The 25475-nt window shown below is 37.4% G+C and overlaps 1 protein-coding gene across 7 annotated transcripts in view; it reads right to left on the reverse strand.

Moving 5' to 3' along the window:
- TASOR (transcription activation suppressor) overlaps positions 1-23550 on the reverse strand; it is a 50589-nt gene extending 27039 nt beyond the window's left edge. For all 7 annotated transcript variants that reach the window (XM_060111074.1, XM_060111072.1, XM_060111073.1 and 4 more), the window contains exons 1-11: positions 22962-23550; positions 14816-14961; positions 12715-12807; positions 11912-11984; positions 11407-11498; positions 10760-10921; positions 8745-8869; positions 6027-6058; positions 5182-5287; positions 4199-4302; positions 4015-4118 (exon numbers count right to left, since the gene is read on the reverse strand). In XM_060111074.1, the coding sequence (XP_059967057.1) occupies positions 4015-4118; positions 4199-4302; positions 5182-5287; positions 6027-6058; positions 8745-8869; positions 10760-10921; positions 11407-11498; positions 11912-11984; positions 12715-12807; positions 14816-14961; positions 22962-23289 (1365 nt within the window). In that variant the 5' untranslated portion in view covers positions 23290-23550. The remainder of the gene's footprint in view (positions 1-4014; positions 4119-4198; positions 4303-5181; positions 5288-6026; positions 6059-8744; positions 8870-10759; positions 10922-11406; positions 11499-11911; positions 11985-12714; positions 12808-14815; positions 14962-22961) is intronic.
- Positions 23551-25475: the final 1925 nt, after the last annotated feature.

Raw genomic sequence — 25475 nt, forward strand, 5'->3', positions numbered from 1 at the left:
CCAAAAAGGATGAAAAAAGTGGGGCGATTTGCCCTACCTGGTATCAAGACTTCTTAGTGGAGAAAGGATGGACTATTCAGTAAATGGTTCAGGAACAACTTGTTATTCATATTGGGGAAAAAATGAAGTTGTATTCCTATATTATATCAAACAAAAATAAAAAACAAAACAATACACATACATATATTTTTTAAAAACTTAAGTGTCAAAGGCAAAACCATAACATATGCAAAAGAAAATACAGGGCAGTATCTATAAGACCTAGGGGCAAGGAAAGATTTCTTAAGTTTAAGTCACAAACAGTACTTAATATTCAGGCTGACAAATTCAATTACATTAGAGTTATGAACATGTATTCTTCAAAAAACACTGTGAATAAAGTAGAAAGGCAAGTGTAAATTATGGAAAAACAATTGTAGCACACAGCTGAGTATTAGTTCCCAAAATATACATGAAGATCCTCAAATTAGTAAGAAAACACAAGCCACTCTATAATGCAATATAATTTGCAAAAATACTGAATCACTATGCTGTACACCTGAGACTAACACAATATTGTAAATCAACCACACTTCAAAGCAAAAAAAAAAAAAAAAGCCACTCAAAAGGAAAAATAGGTAGGCAGCTGAACATTAAAAGATATAAGTTTACGAAAGGATGATTAACTCATCATATTTTAGGAAAGACAAGCTAAAATCACAATAAGATACTATTTTATACCCACCAGATTGGCAAGATTTTGCCAAAGTCTGACTATACCAAGTAATTATGAGTATGTGAATTAATGGGAACTTGCTGGTACTGAGGGTATAAATTGGTGCAACCACTTGAAATAAAATGCATTATTTTGTAAAGCCAGTAATACATTATGATTCAGTAATTCTACTTATAGATAATAAATCTAATACACTAGATCTATACTTGAGAGAAAATTATCTTATATATGTACATCAGGAGAGACTCAAAATGTTCACAGCAGAGACAATATTCAAATTTAGGGACATTTCTCTTATACTTTTTCTTATACTAAAGTTAGCTTTAAGAATTCATTTGACTTCACTTTGTTATATACCTGAAACTAACACAACACTGTAAATCAACTATACTCCAATAAAAAAAAAAAAAGTTAACTTGACTAACAACCAACCAAAAGAGAGTTCAGTATTTTACTTATTTTATAAATACCCCTGTGGGAAAATACCACCTCCCTGAATTGTGTTCCTGCAAAAAGCCCTAGCCTTCTGATATGCAGAAATGTATATGATATAAAGATAGGAAATGTCTGTTTACATTTCCCCCAGAAATATTTCACTCTTCACATACCTTAAGAATTGTATCTATAGGCAATTACCTAGTTAATTGCTCTGATCTAAAAGGATAGTTAAATTTCTCTTATCTCGGGCTTCCCTGGTGGCGCAGTGGTTGAGAGTCCACCTGCCGATGGAGGGGACATGGGTTCGTGCCCCGGTCTGGGAAGATCCCATATGCCGCGGAGCGGCTGGGCCCGTGAGCCATGCCCGCTGAGCCTGCGCGTCCGGAGCCTGTGCTCCGCAACGGGAGAGGCCACAACAGTGAGAGGCCCGCGTACCGCAAGAAAAAAAAAAAAAAAAAAGATTCTCTTATCTCCCTGAAAGTGCCAAGTGAGTACACAAAAGGTTACAGTACAGATTAGGTTCCTAGGTTAACTCCCACAATTCCAGAAGACTGGAGAGCTATCTCCCTAGGTATTACATTTCAAGGAAGAATAAATGGGCCGCAGGAACTTGGAGATGTCTTTAGGTCCAAGAGGGCTAACTGGCTCCTGAAGAGATTTCATTTATTCATCAAAGTGTTGGAGTTAATATTCATTACATTTTCAAGGATATCTTTTTCCAGGAGGGGAGGGAGATAGATGCCTCCTTCCCTTCATGAGTAAAGAAAAATCATTTTCCTCACCCCTTGGCTACTGAGTGTCCAACTACTTGCATAGGATAATTGACCTGAGTCTCGATGCATCGCCCTAAGCGTCGGAAATAGGGCAAAGGAGAGCCAACACATTCATTACTTACTGTGAGGTACTGACTAAGTCTCTCTCTGATCCAGAACATCTCCTGTGCGTATTCAGGATAAAATTATTAAGAACCCAACAGTCCCCAATGCACCTCCCATTATGAATGACAACTATGAAGAAAGTAGCTATAGAATAATTCCCAGTGGGGTTTGCAGGAAAGGGGGCAGCCACACAAAATACGTCAGTTCGTTAGATTCATGTAGTGTATCCTTATAGAATGCCTGTGCCCTCTGAGATCTAGGATCTTACTTTAATTCTTGATTCTAGGAAGACCCAGTCCTCCACAAACCTAATATAACACTTGCTCAGGTGAAAAACAAAATGCCAGTATCCTTCCTATCTGATTCTCACTATTAGGCACTCAACAGATACTGTACTTTTCTGATCAACTCCTCACTGTCCAGACCCACAATACTCATTATCTGAAATTCAAGAACTGAACAGATTTGGATAACTCAATATCCCACCATATCCAAACCTACTACCTAAACTTTCACTTTATGAACTCAGGAACTGAACAGACTTTCGTCATGAGGAACACTTGTATCATAGACAAAGTTTGGGAGGAAAACAAGAAACGCAAATATAAATATAAAAGTATGTTCACATGTAGTTGAATGTGCATGTGTGTGTGTTCTAAGATGCCTACCTAAAGATTTCTAGCTGGTCTCAAAAAGTTATTGCTAGGTGTCCATCAATTCACAAGTGTACAAACTCTGCCTATGAGTTTTGTACATAATTTGACCCTCCATCTAAATATAAACGATAGATTGGTTAAGCAAATATATATGCATACAACAAAATTCTACGTAGCCATCTATGAAGTTGCACGTTCTGAAAATCACTGATACAACTCTCCGTGTGACTACCTGGAAACCGAGGCTCAACAAAATGAGAAGTAAAAAGAAGTCAACAGATGAAAACTTGTATTAAATGGCATACTTGTGCAAAAAAACTTCTCTCCCTCTCTACTGGAATGTCCCATCAACATTTAAACATGAGCTCATCTACCTCATGTTAACAGAAACCTTGGAATAGCCACTCCCCTCTGCAATCACCTCCTCTCCTTCAGCTAAATTATACATATTAGCATTACGTATTCATTTTCCATTCATTCCTGAATCCATCACAATCTGCTGCCTGACCTAGTAATCCCTCTACCCAAACTCGATATACTCAATACCTACTGAATTAGATACTACCTAGTAAATATCTCTTAAATCAGTCTTTTTCTTTTCTCATCCAACCTATCATTACCCTCTAAATGTAATAGTTTCCTACATCATCTCCCCCCTGCAATTCACTCTCTACAGAGTAACCAAGATAAATTTTCAAAACACAGATTTGATCACACTGCATACACGACTAAAACCTCATCCCACTCTTTAAAACCCATTGCTATAGTATCAAGTCCAAATGTCCAAACATTCGAGCACTGCCTGAATGACACTGCAGAACACAGCCCCCTACACACTTTTGTAGCCTCATGTTCAACCACTTTCCCCCAACTACTCTAGTGTTTTTATCCTTTCAACCTCACCAAGCACCTTGTTCTTTTTGAATCTTCAAATATGTCACTGTCTCTGCTGGAACAAAGCACATCTGAGTAACTCCATTTATCACATAATCCAGGAAAAGAGAGCCTCTTGCCTCATCGTTTACCAAACTATATACCCTGCATAAAAGTGATAATTAATAAATATTTGTTGAATATCACAGTCACAAAATATAATAAAGATACTTCATGGGGAAGACTGGTCTATAGAGGATCTAGTGTCGTGACTAAAAAGAAAAGTACCAAAGGCCACAGTAAAACACTGTTAAACAAATGGCAGCAACAAAGACAGAGACCTTACGGTATTTTCAGAGGCAGAAATGAAATAAACCAAAATATTATCATAATCTCTTATTAATATGCATATTTCTAAGGGAGAATGAGGAATATTTTAAAACGTTTCACTCACAAGTTTTTCTTTCTCTAGTTTTTGCAGCAAACTTTCCATGTTACTTCCAATTCTTGTCTTTTCTACAACTTCATAGAGGCTGCAATACATTCCATTCTTCAAAACTGACATAGGAAAAAATACATAGTAAATATTCAAATCAAGTCTGCTTCTTATATATTTTAGTAAAATTAAATTGCTTTACCTTCATATGGACCTAAGTAAGTTTCCTTATAAAACAGCGCTGGAGGGATTTTCTGTTTCAGATGATCAATACTCATAACTGTTTCAACATCTAACTTCTCAGGACTGAAAGAAAATTGAAAAGGCGTATTTGCCTTACCTGTATTTTTAACTCTAGCAATGTCCTCTCTCTCTCGTTCCCTCACTCCCTCTCTCTCTCTCTCTCACTCACACACACACACACACACACACACACACACACACGCAAGTATCCTGATGGAATACAGAAGAGCATATTTATGAATATCATACTTGATATTTGATTTGGGCAGTTCAGATATATGTACAGGTAGCTAGACTGTCCAGCAATATTACCAACCTTTCATCTTTAAGCCAGAAGCTAACCCTTATTTATACCAATTTTACTAACCACAAAAGATAAAAAGTTGCCATTTTATTAAATGCAATTCAAGTATGAACAGTTAAATTAATCTTCAACCATTTATGGGGGCCCATAATGTTTACTGTGGTGGTAGCAAAAGATCATTTTAAACCTTTCTATTCCAACATATGTTGCACAGGACTGAAAACAGCATATAAATTTTAATTTAACTCACCACATCAAGCTGTTTCCAACAAAGAACTGATAATTTTTAAGTCTATCATGTTCAAATTGCTAAATGAAAAATATATCTAATTAGGACAAAACTTTGAAAAATACTTTTAATATTTAAAATCACTAAGAAAAAATCTTATGCCATAAATGTGTATAACTATTTAGCCCATCTGCAAATCAAGACAGAAAAGCAGAGGGCTCATTCTGCCAACTAAGTTTCCAAAGTTATCAAATCAATCTTTTTTAAAACAAACCATTGTTTATATGTAAGTTCTTATGGATCAAAGTAAAATTTAAATGTAAGTAAGAAAAAGGAATTTTAAGTGTAAGTAAGAACTGAATAATTAGCAACTACTAACTGCTATTTTCTTGTAATATAACATACTTACAGCTTGATAGGCAAAAAAGCACGAGTGGCTGACCTCAGAGAAATATAACACAAAAGCTTTCCTTTATTTAAAAGCTGTCCTTTCCACAACGTGTAGTTAAATTTATCTAAATAAAAAGAATAATGACACAACTCAGCCTCTTGGCAGCCCAGAAGCAAATATTTACTAGAACTAAGGGGGAAAACATCCAGAAACACAGTTTAAGTAGAACCACCAAAAGAAACCTTGACATTTCTATTTACAGGGAATTCAAATACTAGGATTTTTGTTTCAGGTATCTTTTCCCCTACAAAATTATTCCAGATGAAAAGAATAAACTTATTTGCCTAAATGTCCTCATATCAGAAAGCTGAGGAGCAAAGACAATACAGTACTGCCCTCCTATTTCCCCCAAAGGAGACTATACTAAATCCAGTTAACTACATGAATCCCTCACAATGTCTTACAGCTTCCACTTGCGCTCTTCTCATTGCAGAGAAATTTGAAGATACAAAGTGTCAATATTGCTTTTAATCTTCTCTCTCTTCTAAATTCTACACTTCTGATGAAGTTAATACTTTTAAAAGGCTGAGTTGTGAAACTTGTTCTATTTTTTACCTTTATCAATCAAAGTGCTAAAATTCTTTGGTCTATTCACAGTACCAGCAGATTCTCAAAGGAGACCTTATGTTTGGATGACCAAATGTTGATGCTACATCGTAACATGGCCTCGAGCTTTTTCATACTTTGTAGATTCTCATTCGTTATAAAAATAAAACAAAGTACTTAACTTATCGATTTTTTTTACTCTACACACTTATTCTTTCGATTTATAAAACTAAAAGAAAGAAATATAAGAATCTTACCTGTGTTTCTATCTGCATTAAAGCTGTTAGATCTACAAATAAATTTTTAAAAAGAAAAAAGAAATATTACTGATTTCTAACAACATGAAAGTTAAAATTCAGGGCATTGATAGAAATGCTATTTTTTAATGGGATACTGTACAAGAGAATTAAATCCTTCCCTCCCAGTATGAAGAACAAATAACTTATTACAACATTTAATAAATCCAAGTCTACTCAGAGAAATCAGAATCACTTACTTGGCTCAAATTACCATATTTTCCCAAATTTAAGGGAGCTGTTTTTCCCAAAAATATCCATCAGGAGAGAATATAGTCCTTTAAAGTCTCTGTCAATTACTTTATTTTGGTGATGAGATGTGAGGAAATAGCCTCAATCATACTTAAATATTTACTAAGCTTCTATTGTTTACTAGGCACAGTTCTGAGTAACAGAATTACAGGGATGAACAAAACCCCTGCCTTCACAGAGCTTAGTCTCATAAGGAAGACAGACAACAATCAAAAAGTAAGTATATAGTTTACCAGATGATGATCGTTTTAAGTGCTATGGAAAAAAAGGAAGAAAGAAACTAAGGGTACGTAGGTTTCAAAAAAAAAATCATGGAAGGTCTCACTGACAGTCTAAACTATGCAGCTAATTGAGGAATGAGGAGGAATAGCAAATGCAGAGGCAGGAGCATTCATGGCAGCATTCAAGGTACAAGGATGTTCATTTCAAATGATATGGAGGGTCAACAGATCAAATCAAAGAGGCAAAGAAAATTAACAGACAATCATTATTCCTAGGGGTATGACCTTATAATTAAGTGCTGGATGTCTTTTAAAAATCATTGTTGAGGGGCTTCCCTGGTGGCGCAGTGGTTGAGAGCCCGCCTGCCAATGCAGGGGACACGGGTTCGTGCCCTGGTCTGGGAAGATCCCACATGCCGCGGAGCGGCTGGGCCCGTGAGCCATGGCCACTGAGCCTGCGCGTCCGGAGCCTGTGCTCCGCCACGGGAGAAGCCGCAACAGTGAGAGGCCCATGTACCGCAAAAAAAAAAAAAAAAAAAATCACTGTTGAAAGGCACTATAGTAAATGTATCACGGAGATCACAAACATAGAGCCACCGAAAAATAAAAAAGAATGAAAGAAAAACACAACTGTCAGGATATTATGCAAATCAGTACTTGTGGCTGTAGATGGTTTCCAGGGCTATTCACTGACCAGAAAAAAGTGCTGCATCTCAAACAACTTAAATGAAGACAAGACAATCTGATCTGAAAACTGATTAAAAGGTTGACCTCAAAGTGCTTCCCTGGCGCAGTGGTTTAGAGTCCACCTGCAGATGCAGGGGACATGGGTTCGTGCCCCGGTCTGGGAAGATCCCATATGCCATGGAGCGGCTGGGCCCGTGAGCCATGGCCACTGAGCCTGCGCGTCCGGAGCCTGTGCTCCGCAACAGGAGAGGCCACAACAGTGAGAGGCCCGCGTACCGCAAAAAAAAAAAAAAAAAAAGGTTGATCTCAAAAATGTTTGTTTCATGAAATGCGGCCTTTTAAAACTGCAGTATTTCTGAATTAATAGATATCATGCATGACTTCAAATCTGGGAACTCGAAGTAAAAATAAGTAGATATTTAACTGTTTCACCTACATCTCTGTAAATTTACTTATTCAATTTTGCCAAAACATTTTCTGGAATCACCCCCATGGTGGGGGGGAAAAAAGAAACTGATTTGTACTTGGTCACCTTATATTAGAGCTTGTAAGAAATCATCATTGGTAATTAACTCTGACTGACCATCAGAATCACCTGGAAGCATGTAAAAACTACCACAGCCTAGGCTCCTTCATAACTACTTGATTTAACTGGTTTGAGATGGGGCTGAGGATTTGTAGAAGCTCCCCATTTCCAGGAGAGCTAATACACAAAATTTCACTTTTAAAAACTGCATTTGGGGGACTTCCCTGGCAGTCCAGCGGTTAGGACTCTGCTTTCACTGCCGAGGGCCCAGGTTTGATCCCTGGTCTGGGAGCTATGATCCCACGCGCTTCACGGCACAGCCAAAAACAAAAAAACAAAATCAAACAAACAAAACTGCATTTGGGCATTCCCTGGTGGTCCAGTGGTTAGGACTCCAAGCTTCCACCGCAGGGGGCACGGGTTTGATCCCTGATCAGAGAACTAAGATCCTGAATGCCACGTGACATGGCCAAAAAAAAAAAAAACCCAAAAAAACCAACTGCATTTATGCAGCTACACAAACCTTCAATATCAGGAAAAAATGGTTAACCAGTTAGGATTAAGTAAATTTTAGTTTTTATTTCCACACAGTTAAGTATCTGTCCTTCTAACTGACTTCTTAGAAGCCATCATGGGGCTTCCCTGGTGGCGCAGTGGTTGAGAGTCCGCCTGCCGATGCAGGGGACACGGGTTCGTGCCCCGGTCCGGGAGGGTCCCACGTGCCGCGGAGCGGCTGGGCCCGTGAGCCATGGCCACTGAGCCTGCGCGTCCGGAGCCTGTGCTCCGCAACGGGAGAGGCCACAACAGTGAGAGGCCCACGTACCGCAAAAAAAAAAAAAAAAAAAAAAGTCATCATGAACATTCATAAATCTAATTAATTTCAAGAGAAGGAAAAAAAATGGGAAGAAATACAAAGTGTTCCTCCTAACTCAGAAGTGCAGGGTACGTGACATAATACCATTCTGGATGACGTCTAAAATTCATGAGTCTTACCTTGATGAAGGTACAAACTTCGGAGTTTGTATATCATCTTTATAAGTAAAAGACACAACTGCGTATGGATACACGTGTCTCGGTCTTCGCCTTAGCTCATCAAAGCCGTACTCATAAAAATAATACTAAAAATAAGAAAATGCAAAATTAACTTCCTTAAGAAGGCAAGAAGTAGACAGTGAAATCTTACAATTACCTGCCTGGTTTTTGAGAAACATAATACCACTTAAGTACCTTTAATGAAAAATATCTTTAAGCACTGCTTGTCAATTTAATTAAAATAATTTGTACTTTATATCCATTTTATGATATAAAATATTCTGCTTCTATATATATACATCAGATGCCAGGATACTAATAGGTATTCCAAAAGTTTACTTCTGAAGAACTGACCAGTGGGAATGTGCAACAAATTTCCTCATGAAAATGAAACAAATGGAGCCTGAGCTCCCAGGTCAGCCCAGAAAAACCAATTTGATACAAAAGTAAAATACTAAGAACACAATCTCAAGCAAACCTAGCATCTTCCTCATTATTTCAAAAGAAAAACACTTTTTTGACTCCAACTGCAGACAAAGCAACAAAGGGGAGGTGGCAGAGATTACAAACATAGATGACAAAGGCAGCTGAACCTCTTCCTATTTCCCTATCCATCTGCCTCCCCCTTCACCTATTCACAACATTCATTAGATTACGGTTTTCTGACCTGCAGTCTAGGGATTTTCATTTAAAAGAATGCCCTAGTTTATAAACAAAGCACTGTCCTTCAAAGTCCGTTCTCTTGGGAAACTACTGATTTCAATAATGTTGCTGTTGCTCTAAAAATGCCTGGAATTTTTCTGGAAACATCAAGCCAATTTACAAGTTCTGCTAGAAAAACCAGTAACTATTTTATAGTTATATTTCATATCTACTAATACTACTGTCCAGAAGGTAATCAAATGAGTCAGCCCAGATGACTTTGGTGAATATAATTTTTGCTAAAAGCCCCCAACAATAGGTCTTGCCCACTGAGATTCTTCAAAAAGAGCAAGAATAAACTTTATTTTATGTAAATAAAGTAAAAATCAAAGAAAAGAAAAAGAAATAACATTTCCAGGGAGATTAGCACCACCACTTTTCACATACAATCCGTTCAGATATATACATTTTTTTTTTTTTTTTTCTTTTTGCGGTATGCGGGCCTCTCACTGTTGTGGCCTCCCCCGTTGCGGAGCACAGGCTCCAGACGCGCAGGCTCCGGACGCGCAGGCTCAGCGGCCATGGCTCACGGGCCCAGCCGCTCCGCGGCATATGGGATCCTCCCAGACCGGGGCACGAACCCGTATCCCCTGCATCGGCAGGCGGACTCTCAACCACTTGCGCCACCAGGGAGGCCCCAGATATATACATTTTTTATACATTTGTTAAAAAGAGTAACATAGTCAAACAACATATAAAAACACAGCGACTGATATTCATCAAATACTACACTTTTAAATATGTGTAGTTTACTATAAATCAATTACATCTGAATAAAACTTAAAGAATGAATTCTAAGTTTGCATTTTAGAAAAATACTAATAAAAATAGAAAATATCTACCAAATCAATAATACAAAGTGATATGAATTAAGGTAATTCAAGGGGCTTTAACTTTACCTTAAAGAATGAGCAATATTTTATTAGACAGGATCTTTCTAGACCAGGAGAAACCAAGGCTTCAAGAGGAAATGAGATCGTTGAGGGCAGGAATTACACAAAAAACAGGCTGGAGGTCACAGTCTACAGACAGGGAAAGCTAGCTAGGCTAAGGAATCTGAATATCACTGTAAGTCTAAGGGGGGCCACTGTTATGTTTCTGAGCTATCTTGGAAACACTGAACAAATAGCAGTGAGAGTCACTGGAGTCTAGCAGTGGTAAGTGGAAACCAGAGTCTAGTGTGGTGGCAGGGAGAACTGAAAGGGAGACATTTTAAAGGATTTAGTGACAAACTGATATGAGGTCATAACACTAAAATGGATCCAGGTACTTACCTGAGTAAGTTCATAAGCTCTATAAGCCAAAAGTGATGTAATTCTATTGGCATTCTTCGACACATGACATTCATGCTTTGGTGTTGGGTCCAAAGCACTTTTATTTAATATAGATTCCAAACTTTTTACACCCATGGGGTCATATATACTCTTTATTTTACCCTAAAATACAGAAAACCTTTTAAGTCCACCAAAACCTAATTACTGACTGTATAACATTAATATTATAGAATAACTCTTTGAATATAGATTACCTATAACAACAGTTTTTTCCTTTAATACCTGGTAATAAAGTAATACCCAACACTTTTTACTAATATCGAAGCAGTAAGAAAAAGTTAACCAAAAAAAAAAAGCTTGTTTGAATTTAATACAAGGAAATAAAAATTTTCTTCACAACACTTCACTAGCTTAAATAACATTATCAACATATTTCCCTCTCTTCATTCTTTTCTTTGGAAAGGAAAGCAAACTCTAAAGCTCAGAATGCTCAGATTAAAGACGGCAAACCACTCTCAAAAGTATCTTTATACGCCAAACACAAGCAAGCACTGTTTTTTAATTCAATCAAACCCCTAAAGACAGGGTCGATTAAAATCCAAGTCAAATGCTGTCTTTGATATATGAAATGTAAAAGTTGAAATTACCTTCATTATTTTAAAAATAACAACATCGCCCACTGCCCCAGCTTCCAAAGGATTAGCTTGTAATAAATCAGCATATCTAGAAAGATAGACACCTAGCAAAGAGGGAAAAATTAAAGTTTTATTTTAATATGGACACAAATATAAAAAGTCCAAATATTTAAAATAAGAGATAAAAGGTATGACACCTTTTAAAAAAATGTAATGATAGCTGATATTTAACCAAAGCAAAAAATAAAACTAGAAAAAACATGAAAAATCAAAATTTTCAAAATCACTAGAACTAGACTAAGACATTAAAAAAGATAACCCTTGTTTAACTGGAAGTATGCAAAATCAGAAACAAAGGATAAAACTGGTTTTCACTGCAGAGCCTGAAACTAGTCTCTTTTTCTGGGAACATGACAAAGCATACATGAATTTAATTATAAGGACAACAGCGAAATTAGATAATATATTTTTAAAGGGCAACTTAGTAGTAGGTAAATGAAAAAAGAAAAAAGATTACCCATGGAAGGACTGCCAAGAATTGTTATTTTGGACTGGCCCACCTGTAATCCTTTTTCACATATGCTCTGAACCTAAATAAAAAAAACATTTCAACTTACAGTCAATACATTAAAAATGTGAAAAGACAGTTTGTAAACTTGTTTTAAGTAAAATCCAAGCTTCTAAACTATATTTTTTACATTACAGAAATTATACATATACATGCTAGTTTATGACTAAATATCAATGTGAAACTGGCTTACACGTCCAAGGTAACCATAATTGTAATCTATTTTTGTTTATGCCAGGTCTGACATATACTCAGAATTCATGCCATTCATATATATAAACATCCCCTTTTAGAAAGAATTAGTACTGGCAAACTATTTAAAGAGAAATTAACTCCACCTAGACATCTTCAATCAAAGGAGAAAAAATAGTTCCCAGCACATATAATCAGTAATATAGAAGATAATCTACTTTAATAAAGGAAAAATTATTTACTATCAAGCACATTCCAGGGGGGAAAATTAGGTTTGATCAAAAAAATGAACATATTTGAAAAGCAAATTACAAAATAATGAAATACCTTGCACTAAGCCATTTTTTTCCATTTATACATCAAAAAATAGTTTATAAAAATCAAGTGTATAGAATAACTGATTCACTTTGTTATAAAGCAGAAACTAACACACCACTGTAAAGCAATTATACTCCAATAAAGATGTTAAAAAAAAATCAAGTGTATTGATTAATTGCAAATTTAGGTAACTTACAATGGAAGCACTTTCAAATTGTTTTTTATAAAATGGGTTCACTTACCTGATACCGATCAACCATCAGAAATGCATAGGATTCTGAAAGTTCTTTATCTAAACGACCATCAAACTTCAGTTCTCTTCGCTTTTCTGTAAACTAAATGAAATTAAATCTATAACAACTCCTTAGTATGTGATTATATTTTTCAAGCTAAGAGTTTCAGGAAGCTTATTTCTAAGAAATTCCAAATCAGCAATTCCCTGGCGGTCCAGTGGTTAGGACTCTGCGCTTCCACTGCTGAGGGCCCAGATTTGATCCCTGCTCAGGGAACTAAGATCCCACAAGCCGCGAGGTATGGCAAAAAAAAAAAAAAAAAAAAAAAAAAAAAAATCCGTATCTACCACAGTGGAAATTATATTTTCTCTCCCTGTAATTTCTGCACTTCATTTTTTCCCATTATAATTGGCTCTTTATCCTTACAATATAGTCAAATAAGCATCTAGTGCTAAACAATTTTAACTAAATTTCTATTAAAATCTTACCACACTCCAACTCTCCCATAGACTTTTAAGTTCATTTTTTGATTATCTTTGGATCTCTCATTTTACCTGACACGGTGCACTGCATATAGGTGGTTTAATAAATCTGTTTAATGACCAACTTCTAGACTATAAACTCAATTAGAACAAGGAAAAATGTTTCATTTCTTTACAATTATATTCTCAGTGCCAAGTACATAAGCCATGCTTCATACCCATTTCCAGGATAAAAGAGTGACTTGATCTAAGTACATCTGAACTGTAAGTCACCCTAAACTGCTGACTTTCACTTTTAGATATAAGCAAATAGATATGGAGCCCATACCTAACAGATTTACATGCCATGTTCAGGCTATTACTGATCTTCAATAATATAATTAATGAATCTTTAAATTTTCATATAAAATTAACAAATAATCCCTATCATATCATGAAACCACATCAAACTACCAAGGTTTTAATTTCCTCTGGGAGCCGGTAACATTCATCCACTTTAGGGATCCTTTCAAAGTTAAATTCTCATAGCACTAGATTAACCAACCTATAAAAGGACAAAATTAATAGTATTTCATGTACATTAGAAAGCAATATACACATCAAATGTTTCTAAACATCTCATTTGTATTACCTCAGGATTATTATGGCTTTTCCTAAATCAAAACTCAAAAAAGATTCTAATTTGTATATGAAACTTAAATTCACTACCTAACAGGCTCAACTATTCCCCTTTGTTCTCACTTTTTCACTAAGAATTTCTACTAATGATATTAAGATAACTCAATTACCAGGCAATAACTGGGGAAAAAATTAAGCATATCCTCAAAAAAATACATATTTTATTTCATTAACCTTCCAATTTAGACATAATATGCTCTTAGAGATTCCATTTAACTAAAACGCTTGAAAGAGCAAAAAGCCTTGTAATGAATTTACAATTAAGCCATTATACAATAAGCTATCCCTATGCTTAAGATTCATTGTTAGTAAAAGAAGTTATCTTACACAATCACACGTTAATTTAACAGAACAGATAAATGTAGCGCAATATCAACAGTGTTTAGGGAAAACATGTCATTTAAAACTTGTTTTTCCCCTCCATAATTTGGCTTTCCTAAGAACTTTAGCATTTTTAAAGAAAAGGAAGAAAGTAAAACAAATTCCAGGCTATTAACTGGTTCTGAAGAATCTTACAAAAAGCACAATTTAAAACATACCTCCTGGACTTCCCTGGTGGCACAGTGGTTAAGAATCCGCCTGCCAATGCAGGGGACACGGGTTCAAGCCCTGGTCCGGGAAGATCCCACATGCTGCGGAGCAACTAAGTCCGTGCGCCACAACTAGCGAGCCTGTGCTCTAGAGCCCGTGAGCCACAACTACTGAGCCCGCGTGCCACAACTACTGAAGCCTGCGAGCCACAACTACTGAGCCCGCATGCTGCAACTACTGAAGCCCGCACACCTAGAGCCCGTGCTCCGAAACAAGAGAAGCTACTGCAATGAGAAGCCCGCATACAGCAACAAAGAGTAGCCCCCGCTCGCCGAAACTAGAGAAAGCCCGCACACAGAAATGAAGACCCAACACAGCCAAAAATAAATAAAAATAAATAAATTAAAAAAAAAACATACCTCCTTTTCCAAAAGCTCATTATGTATCAAGCAAGCACGTCTGTAGTTAAAATTTGTTACTGAAGTTGGTTCAAGGTAAGATGAGTGGAGAATATTTAAAACATCTTCAAATTCCCGAGAGCCTGGAGTTAATGGCTGAAAAAGTGCTAAAATAAAAAACAGTATTAATTTTAAGATTCCATCTTAAATGTAGTTTTTTATATTTTTCTGGCTTTGTTAATATAACTTTTAAATAAAGTTAAAAAAAAGCATCAAGGTGATATGCGAAAGAGATATGCGAAAGAGATACTTTTGTATCTATGATATGCGAAAGAGATACTTAATTCATTGAAGAAAAAAACTCTTCAGCAGCGAGCATCTGGCATTACACATGCAGAAAAGGATGTTACAATTTTGCAAAACTTAGGGGATGCTACACTAGGCAACCTAAACTGCTTAAAGACGCTCATAAGAACCTGTGCATAAACTCAACTTGCCTCAACTCCTATTTTATGTTACATTTAGATAGTATATCTAAGACCATTTATTTGAGCAAATGAAATGCTTATGCCATAAGTAAAAGCATAAAATCATTTAAGACACTTAGCTGTCTATACAATAAAATGATTCTATCTGGTTTTTAATACTAAAGTTAGAATAAATATGCTGCATCCATCAGCTTCTTGTATTATCAATATAAAGTAGGAGGATATTTACTATGAAAACTTGGTGAAATGGAAAGATGTGGAACTTTGGAGACAAACCAGGACACAAATATCAGGTATAGCATTTACTGGCTTTGTGGGAGACATTGGGTAAATCAATTACTTAACAAAACAAGCTCAGTACTTTCTTCAGTAAAAAGGAGAACTCCAGCTATCCTAATAACCACTATATGCCATATGGCACATAAGACAACACATGCAAAAGGCTCTAATTAAGCACAGCATCTGGTGCAAAGAAAAACAGTAAAAGTTTTTATTCCCCACTCCACCAACTACTGCACACTCCCTTTAATTTTTAAAATACTTAAGTCAAATATACAATTTGTTCTTCAAACAGTAGCCTAATAACCTCAAATTTCCACTTTATGCATGAAATAACTTACAAATTTCAAACATCAAGTCTATATATACTTTCCCTAAACCAAAAGGAACCACTTATTTTTTCACTGTAGATAGAAGTATTCATAGAACTTATGTTATATGCTATTACCTTAATTTCTTTCAACATACTATATATAAAGAGTCAATAAATGTCATTCAAAATACTTTTAGGCCACTACTGAAAGCAGTGTTCTACTTGTACATACTCTCAAAGGTACTAGAGAGCAGCTGTTTTTACGGTATTCCCTATAATGTCAAATGACATATCCATTCATCCACCAAACCATGTATATATTACAAAACTGCCTGTAAAAATGTAGCTTTCAATGAGAGAATGTGTATAGAACAAATGATTCCCACTACTTTGGAACTGCACACTATAAAAGTGGCAGTGGGATAAAATCAACATACTTATAATAATGCAATAAAGACAGTAGGAGTAAACAGGAAAAAACACACTCAAAAAGAACTAAAGAACTACTAAACACAGAGTGTCCTATAATAAAATTTAAGGCAGATGGATATACTCAATAATCTATTGATTGTAAGCTCCATGAGAGGAGGAACTATATCTGCCTTGTTCATTACTCTATTTTTTCTTGGGGCACTGGCCCCAAATTGAATGACTGAGTGAGTGAAGATGAGAATAAACTTTGTCAAGATTTTTTTATATTGAATACAAATATGTTCTAAACTACCAAAATATGATTGTTGTCATTTTAAATTAGGTCTCACAAATTCAACCATTCAGTGATATATAAAACAAAATGAAAGCTCTAAAAACGGAGACATCCATTCTCTCAATTCAAATCTGTTTTATAGAATACAGTAGGAGAAAACGTTTTATCTTTGTGTTTGTCCCCAACTAAACTGGAAAAACTTGAGGGAAAACAGCATGTGGAATAGTTTTCATAGGCTTTCACATCCAAAATGAGCCAAGCATGATTCTTAAATTTGGGTTTTATGTATGACTGATTTTTATGTTTCTAAACTAACAAGTGACTTCAGGTATCTAAAGATGTGCCAAAAAGAAGTATCAAAAGAAGTAGCTTTAAATTTCTATGAAATTTTACAATCTACAAAATGAAATCATTTTCCTTAGCTAAGCTATTCCAACACTACTTCCACTGTCAATCTAACCAAAAGTGAAAGATTCAAGTTAAATCATATAAATTTATATAGAAATTAACTTTCAAATTATTCTCAAAAAAGTACTTAACATTTCTGTTTCATTCCAAAGCAATGTCCTAGTCACCTCAAGTAGTACTCAAGTAGACTGCCAGTGTGAAAAAAATTCTTGTGAATAAAAATACAGAAAAAGGTGCAAGATTTTAGGTCTCACAATACCTGTGTCCTAGTAGGTATATTTCAAATATCTCAGTTGGCTTTACTAGTTAGGCCAAAGTTATAATTTCTAGTTTTTCTTCCCAATTATCAATTTCTATAAGAATAAAATTATGCTGTAACTATTTTTATAGATTTCAAGTCAATGTGCTGGTAATAGTAGTTTAGAAATATAACCAGTTTATGTTCTGAATGTACATTCCCTGGTGGTCTATTTTGTCCTTAATAATCCTCTAAAGGACATACCTGATCAACACATCCTGTCACTTCTTTTAAAGAAAACATATATACATCACAGTATTATGGGTCATCATTTGAGGCAATAATAATAAATAAACCTATAACTACCCGTAGGGGTACAGAACATTTTATATATTTATTATCCATTTCACATAAGGAAGTCAGAATCCAATATACTTCTCTGGATTCTGACAATTTTTGAGTCTAACAATTAGTGGCTCATTATTCCTTTTCAGATACTAAGAGCTTTATATTCATTATCTCATTTAATCATCGAAACCACCCTATGAAGTTCATTATGCCCATTTCACAAATGAAACTGAGCTAACAGTTAACTTGGCCCAAGGTTAATACGTGAATAGGGCAGGTGTGAATTCAAAATCAGGCTCCCGGGCCTCCCTGGTGGCGCAAGTGGTTGAGTCCGCCTGCCGATGCAGGGGATACGGGTTCGTGCCCCGGTCTGGGAGGATCCCATATGCCGCGGAGCGGCTGGGCCCGTGAGCCATGGCCGCTGAGCCTGCGCGTCCGGAGCCTGCGCGTCCGGAGCCTGTGCTCCGCAACGGGGGAGGCCACAACAGTGAGAGGCCCGCATACCGCAAAAAAAAAAAAAAAAAAAAATCAGGCTCCCTAGCTGCAAATCTTGTTTCCTGAACTATAAGTAAAAGATGTATGTGGGTGTATAAGTGCTGAAACAAATCATTCTAAGAGTTGGAAAAACAGAATTGTTTCATTTTAGACCAAGAAATTATATTAGCTATATGGAAATTAGCAATAAAAGAAAAAGAATTTGATGTCTAGAATGCTCTTTCTACCCTCTTATGTCTTCTTTTGAATCTCATTTCTTAGTATTTCTTTCTCATTTACTGCACTTAACAGGGCCAAAAGCCATAACTAACACCCTTTCTTGGTTTATAAAGGATAACAGCAGTCGTAATAATTCTTCCGGACATTAAGAAACATATAATTTTGCTTATTTACAGTGCTTCCATCAAATTCATGTCAGAAAGATAGCTACTGAGTTGATTTCTGATAATTCACAAGGCTTTTCTATTGACAAAACTGATGTGTTTTCATCATTTTTTTTTCTCTTTTGTCCACACTACATGGCATGCAGGATCTTAGTTCCCCAACCAGGGATCAAACCTGCGACCCCTGCTGTGGAAGCACGAAGTCTTAACCATTAGACCATCAGGGGAGTCCCTTTTATAGGTGTGTTTTTATGGGATTCAAGAAAAGATTTAGAAAGGCACTTCCAGATTTATAATTCAAATGAGGAAACTGACTATATCACAGAACCACAACTAGAATTGAGTGTATTATTGGTAGCATACAAAACATACTAAGAATTAAATGTTAAATTTAAGCAGCTGGAATAGACATAAAATAAAGGTCACCAAATTGTAGCTTTGTTTCTTAGTCAAAGGAACATTTTTCCTCAACTACTTTTACCAACTCATTTAGTGTCAATGCCACTCTTTGTGTTTGTATTATGTGTATATGTATATGTAAAAAAAAATCGTAAGTGTAAAAACAAGCTAAACTTTTTAAAAAAGATGGACCAGCGTTATAAAAATATACCAAGGGAAATTCCAATATATACATTCCAATTTAAAGTAATTCATGGAAGAAAAGGAAATAGCAAAGAGTAGGCTGCGGATCTCATTGGTCTGCAATTCTCTCTGAATCCATCTCTCTGATGTCTATGGATATTAATGACTAAAATACAATGAATATCCATTTGTTCCTCATGATAACTTAGACATTTTAAAAATCATTTTTCTTCAGTCTAATAAAATTACTACAGACATAATACTGTAGGAATGGGTGATTCATCTCTACTCATGATTGAACATAGTGCAGAATCAGTAATAAACATTCTAGCAGAGATCTAGAGAGATAATATGAAACTTGACTTTTTTTGGACTGGGGAATACGTCAAAGAAAGTTTTACCTCCATTACTTAGAATTTATATGTGCCTATCAAACGTTTTATGTGGATGACTGGATTCTGCCTGTACATTCCTGCTCAGATTTACTTCTATGTAGGGAAAACTGTGGTATTTAGACCCAAGCCATTCATATACAACTACTAAAACATCATGCAAATTTCCTTAAGAAAGAGACTCAACCCCAGTCTTCAAAAAGACAACTCCAAATTTTGTGGGAAAAGCTGGGGATTTGGGAGGAGAATTGGCCTTTAATTTTCCTGAACTAGACCAGTATGGATGCAGGTGCGTAAGAGCATTTAGTTTGTGATGCACCTGCATGAGACGCAGATGCACGAGAGCAATTAATCTTGTGCCCTACATAAAGCATTAACCAGTAAACATTTTCCAGAAAGTGAATCATTACTACTTCATTTCCCAAGACCTTTGGAGGGAAAAATTATATCAAATACAATTACTGATTTTAATTTACTTTTGATGACTTACACTATCAGATTTTAGAGTAAAAGAAGGCAATAGTGAAACATCTACTGACAAAGTGCAATTCCACAATTTGGTTAAATATAATAGTGACTCCTTACAGTACAGAAAGTACCCCAGCCAATAAGTAAACAGAATAGCACATAGATCACAAAGAGTAAAATCTTACTCTTCCAGTCAACAGATCACTTAATCTGTGAGTACTGATTAAATGTGTTAATTTTCTAATGAACATAAGTTCTGAATCTCAAAATTCCCCAGGGATAAGACATACTAAACATCACTAAATTTAATAGTTGTTAAAAAATTTTTTTTAAGTGAACTAAAACTTTTCTACAATAAAAAAGAAATAAGAAGTACTCTACACCTAGGTTCAAATTCCAACTCCACCATTTACTAGCTGTGTAACCTTGGGCAAGTTGTTTACCTCAGTAGTTCATTTTCCTCATCTGTAAAATGGGAATAGTACCTACCACATAGGATTACTGAGATTTAGTTAGTACATATAAACTGCTTAGAACAATGCCTATAACTTATTAAGCACTATAAAGTGTTTGCCAATATTATTACTTAATTAGAATGGCAGTATTTTGGATGTTATGCTACTGTGAAGACCAATAAAAGAACTGAATCAAGTTATACTCACAAAGGTTTACCTTTAAGCTACCAAAAACATGAGTCGTAATCTTAAATTTCACTGGAAAAGCAGTCACAAGCAAAGGTCTGCCATATTAATATACGAATGCAAGAGAACCTTTGATACTGAAAAGTTCAAGCAGAAGTATCTACTGAAAATGATCTAATATTCATGATAAAAGACTCAAATGACCACACCAGTAATACCTAGCCAAATCCTACACATAAAGTGATACCTTTCAAGTCTTCCAAGAGGACATTATCTTGGGATCAAGTGTGAAACTAGCGGTACCTGCCGCACTGTTTCTGATAAAGCATTTTTTTAAATGAAATGTTATATTTTTCTATTAAATTCTATCACCAAGTATTAACTCCTTTCAGGTTGGACAGGATGAAGTCCATGATGGTAAAAAGCTGCTTATTTAAGTTTTAAAAGTGCTATTTAGACCGCTATTGCAGTATTTAAACAGCTGCTGCTCAGTGTACAAATATTTAGACAAGTTAAAAATTACTCACTTTCACTAAACATGAAAAAAGACCACTGTGTTATATTTTCCTTACCGAAACTTAAGAAGAGAAAGGTAACAAATTTCCCCCAAAAAAGCACCAGACTCAGGGGAGAAAACAAAGACAACTAGGTTTTATATTTCCTAATTCCTCAATTATTATCTACTTTTAATGTGTTCAAATGAAGTCTATTTTACAGCAACCTCTGGATTTATCTAATTAAAAAAAAAAACACACACATGCAAACAGCGCCTTTCAACATTTCCTAGTGCCCTCCCACATTTCAACCCAAATGGGTTTTATGCCAATTTCCTGGTCCTATCAAAAATTAAAAGGAGGTACATCATGCTTTGTTTTGCTTAAAACCCTAAAAAAAGGGACTTCAAAATTCTATCAAGCTAAAAAAATTTTTAAAAAGAAAAAAATTCAACCTCCTACTTCGATCCTACAACCAGAGCCCATCTGAATCTACTTCCAACCTATTCTCTACCAATTGATAACTTAGGATGAAATCTAATTTTCCTCATACAGACTATACATCTTAACTAAACCAAAAGGATTGATAACCTTGGGCTTTACAAGAATTCTCTTGAACCCTAAAATGTATTACATTAACTCACTTAAAAGATACTTCTAGAAACATTCTGCATGCTAGTGGACAAAAGGTAATTTCATCTTTCTCAACATGGTTTCTCACAACAAGGATTTCCCTGGCTTTATCATCCAAATAGAAATTAACAATTTGACTTTATTTGTATCTTACTGACAGAAGGCTAACAATTTCAGGTGTGCAAATGTAGCTGGTTATGCACATGGCAAGAGGAAGCACATGTTTCATTCAAGAGTCTCTTTACCAAGATTCAAGTTACAAATAAAAAACGTTTTCCGCAAATAAGAAAATTCCTATTACTTTCCAAAGTAAATCTGAAAAACGGAACCACACACTAAAACAAAAAGAGGCTTTAAATTGACTAAATCCAGAGTATCCCAAATAACTGGATAGTCAAAAATTGTTTTCTAAGAATTGAAAACGATAATTTCCTCCATTAGAAAGGTGTCACAATATGGCATTAAGTTTTAAAAAGGTAACGTACTTCATTTAACTGTTCCCATATTGGTTCCAAAAACCAGACTGGACTTTAAAATTTTTTTCTGAAGTTCTCTCATCTGCAAGATCAAGTTGGTGACTCTTGGGCATAAGCTGACCTCTATTTTTTTCCATAGGGAAATTACTGCACCAAGAACCTACCTTCCCAAGCTTTTCAAATACAAGAAAAAAACATACTGAAGTTGGATTTAGAGAGAGCCCTATCTAGCGCTTCAAAAACAAGAAAAAAAATCTACATGGAAATGAAGTGTGATGGAAAACAGCAGTGTGCACGAATCACATCTAACGGAGATGTCTAAACAAGGGAAGACGCTGACATCGAGCAAATTTCAAGTAGACGCATAGAGCTGAAGAATTTCCACAGGGAGAAGCACTTGTGGTCCTCTCAACGCAATGGCCTTGGAGAAAGCCCCAGAATCCACGGCCACGGGTTATTTCCACAGTGAGACTTCTCAGAAGCATCCTTAGGAGGACACATCAGCTTCTCTGCCTTCAGGGGCTGGGAGGGAGGGGCGCCGAGCACCATCTTTCCTCTCTGGGAGCTGCAGCCTTACGGACAAGCTTCAAACCTGAGCTACTTCCAACTTCCACGGGGAGAGGGGGAGCAGGGAGCGTGGTTCCACCGCTTTCCTCTCGCACCAAGCGCAGCAGCTGGGCGGCCGTGGCAGTGCGGGGAGAGGCGGCTGGCGCTGCATGCGTGTTTACGTGTCTCGGATGGGTGTGGGAAGGAGACAGAGAGGTTCTAATGAAAAGATGGAGGGGAGAGAGAAAGAGGGGTTGGGAAAAAGGGGAAGCACCACCTTTCTTTTCTCTGCTCTTCCTGGGTATCTGAAAACTCCTCCTAACGGGTCTTTCGGGCTCTTCGGGGCCTTTGGGCAGAGCGGCCGCGCCCGCCTCACAGGAGTCCTGAGGCTGTTCGTGGCAGAGGCTCGGGGCGGCCTCGGCAGCCGCGGTCTCCTCAGGCCCGGCGCCGCCGCTGGGCTCCGCGACGCTGAGGCCGCCGCCATTTTGTGGGGAGGACTCAAGCTCCGGAAGCGCCTGCTTCATCTCGTCTTCTCCGCCGCCGCCGCCACTTTCCCAGCTCGCGTCCGTCGGCGGAGAGGCCTCCGCCTCCGCAGCAGTCGCCATCGCGCCGGCGTGAGGAGCGCCGGGAAGCTTCTGCCTACAAGGTCGACGGGGGTGGGGGGAAGGGGTGGCGGGCCAGCTTCGCCGCCGAGCTGCTCTCAGCCCACCCACCCCCTTCCCCCCCGTGGCCGCTGGCCGTTATCCCGGCCCAGCAGCCTCTCGGGGGCCCCAAAGCGCGCGCCACAACCGTGCGGCCCAGGCCCAACAGCCGCTCCTCGCTCGGGCAGTTCTTCTGCCGGCCCCCACCACTCAACGTGCTGGCGTCGGGGCCGGGAGGGGGTGGGGCCATCTCTGAGCGCTCCACCAATGGGGGCGCGGCGCCCGCCTCCGCGGGTGCGGACAGACAGCGTCGGGGGGTGGAGCCTCGGGGCGCCGGAGCCCGCCAAAAGGGGCGACCGCAACGTCCGGAGAGTACCTCGACGCCGCGGCCGGCTGCGGGGTGGATGGGCCTCAGGACGAGCTGCGAGTTCCCGGAGCACGCTCGGCCAGTGTTCCAGGCGAGGGAGGCGCGCTGCGCCAGGTCCCGGGAATGCAGGCGTCGCCTCTTTCCGGGCAAGATTACCCGGCTTCTCCGCGTACGATTCACATCGGCCAGGACAGGACAGAGGCAGTGGTTGTGGGACGATCTCGACTTTGTGAAACATTTACGTGCATATAAAGGCCTGGAGTGGCGATAAGACAGTGGACTGCAGCGATAAGAGCATGAAAGCCTTGGGGGCCCGCTTCAGCGACCTGCAGTTCCCACCGGATCTTGCATCTTTATAATAGATCACTCCCACCCGCCCCCGTCTTTTATCTAGAAGGGTTAGAACCAGTGGCACGCCTCCAGCAAACAGTCGATACCTTGGTCCTTTGATTTGACTTCATAGCCTAATGTTAACAGGATTTGGTTCTGGGGAGCTTGAGGAGAGAGGGGCTGCTGGCTTTTAGATTTTCCTTTGGTGTTTCAGTTTTCCTCAAGTGCGTGTATATTAAAAGAAAAATAGAAACGTCCGCAGCCACGTTAAAAAATATACAGCAAGCGATCGCTTTCCCTTAAAACAACTTGACAGTTAAGTAGAAGGCCTTTAAAATAGCTTACACTGATTAGGTTGAAACTACTATTTATTTGGGTTATGGTGAATAGGGAAAATGTAATATTTCTTGGGTCCTTTCTATACGCTAGGCACTGGACAAAGCGATTTACATATACTATGTACATTTAATTCTCACAACAACAGATGTTAGGGAGATACTATTATGCACAATTTAAAATAAGTGTTGCAATTAGGAGTATGGGATTGATAGAAACACACCACTGTAAAACAACAAGGGTTTACTGTATAGCACATGGAATTGTGTTCAATATCTTGTAATAACCTATTATAGAAAAGAATCTGTAAACCAACTATAGTTAAATAAAAAATAAAATAAGTATTGCAACATATAGAACAAATTAACAAAATGAGAATTTGAAGCCAGGTCTGTTTAACTCCAAATAAAGTACTTGCCCTTGACTGCTTCTCTTAAGACCTAATCTTCACAGCAGCTCTGTACCTTTATGCATTTGATGTATGGAGAAATGAGGATTGACATTTTGCTCCATCTCTAAGCAGTAGGATAAGGACTGGGACCCAGACCTCAATTTTCAAACTCCAGGAGTTGACTGACCAAACCTATAATTATAATAAAACCCTAGGCTTTGCCACGTGGCTGCTACTTAAAGAGCATTCCCAAGGGCAATAGCAAAATTGGATTCCAGTGTCCTGTGATAAATATCATACCTGTTTAACAGCTAACAGGAAAAGCTAATCATGACTTGCCCAACCTATCTGAATCAGCTCAGTAAGTCATAGGAAAGTATAAAACAATTATTCCTTTTAGCAAATAGTTAATATAAAAACATTTTAAAATACTGATGAAAACACTAGGGCCATGTTGAGGCAAAATGCTACATTATTTTAAGTTAAAAGTTACCCTCGAAATTTGGAGGAAGAGGCTTTACTTGATAGTAGAGGCTATCAGAAACTCAGGTGTTGGGGTCTCCAAAGGGTAACTCTGTAGTTGGTTCATTAAAGACATTTCTAAAAACTCATTTTTATCAGATTAAAGATAAGTAGGAACAACTGCATACTGGTGCCACTACTCAGCTAAGGCTTTCCTCATTTGGTCAGCAAAAGCCAGCTTAAACTCGGAAGGTAGAAGTCCTA

This window comes from Mesoplodon densirostris, chromosome 10 (genome assembly GCF_025265405.1).
Source record: "Mesoplodon densirostris isolate mMesDen1 chromosome 10, mMesDen1 primary haplotype, whole genome shotgun sequence".
Taxonomy (NCBI): domain Eukaryota; kingdom Metazoa; phylum Chordata; class Mammalia; order Artiodactyla; family Ziphiidae; genus Mesoplodon; species Mesoplodon densirostris.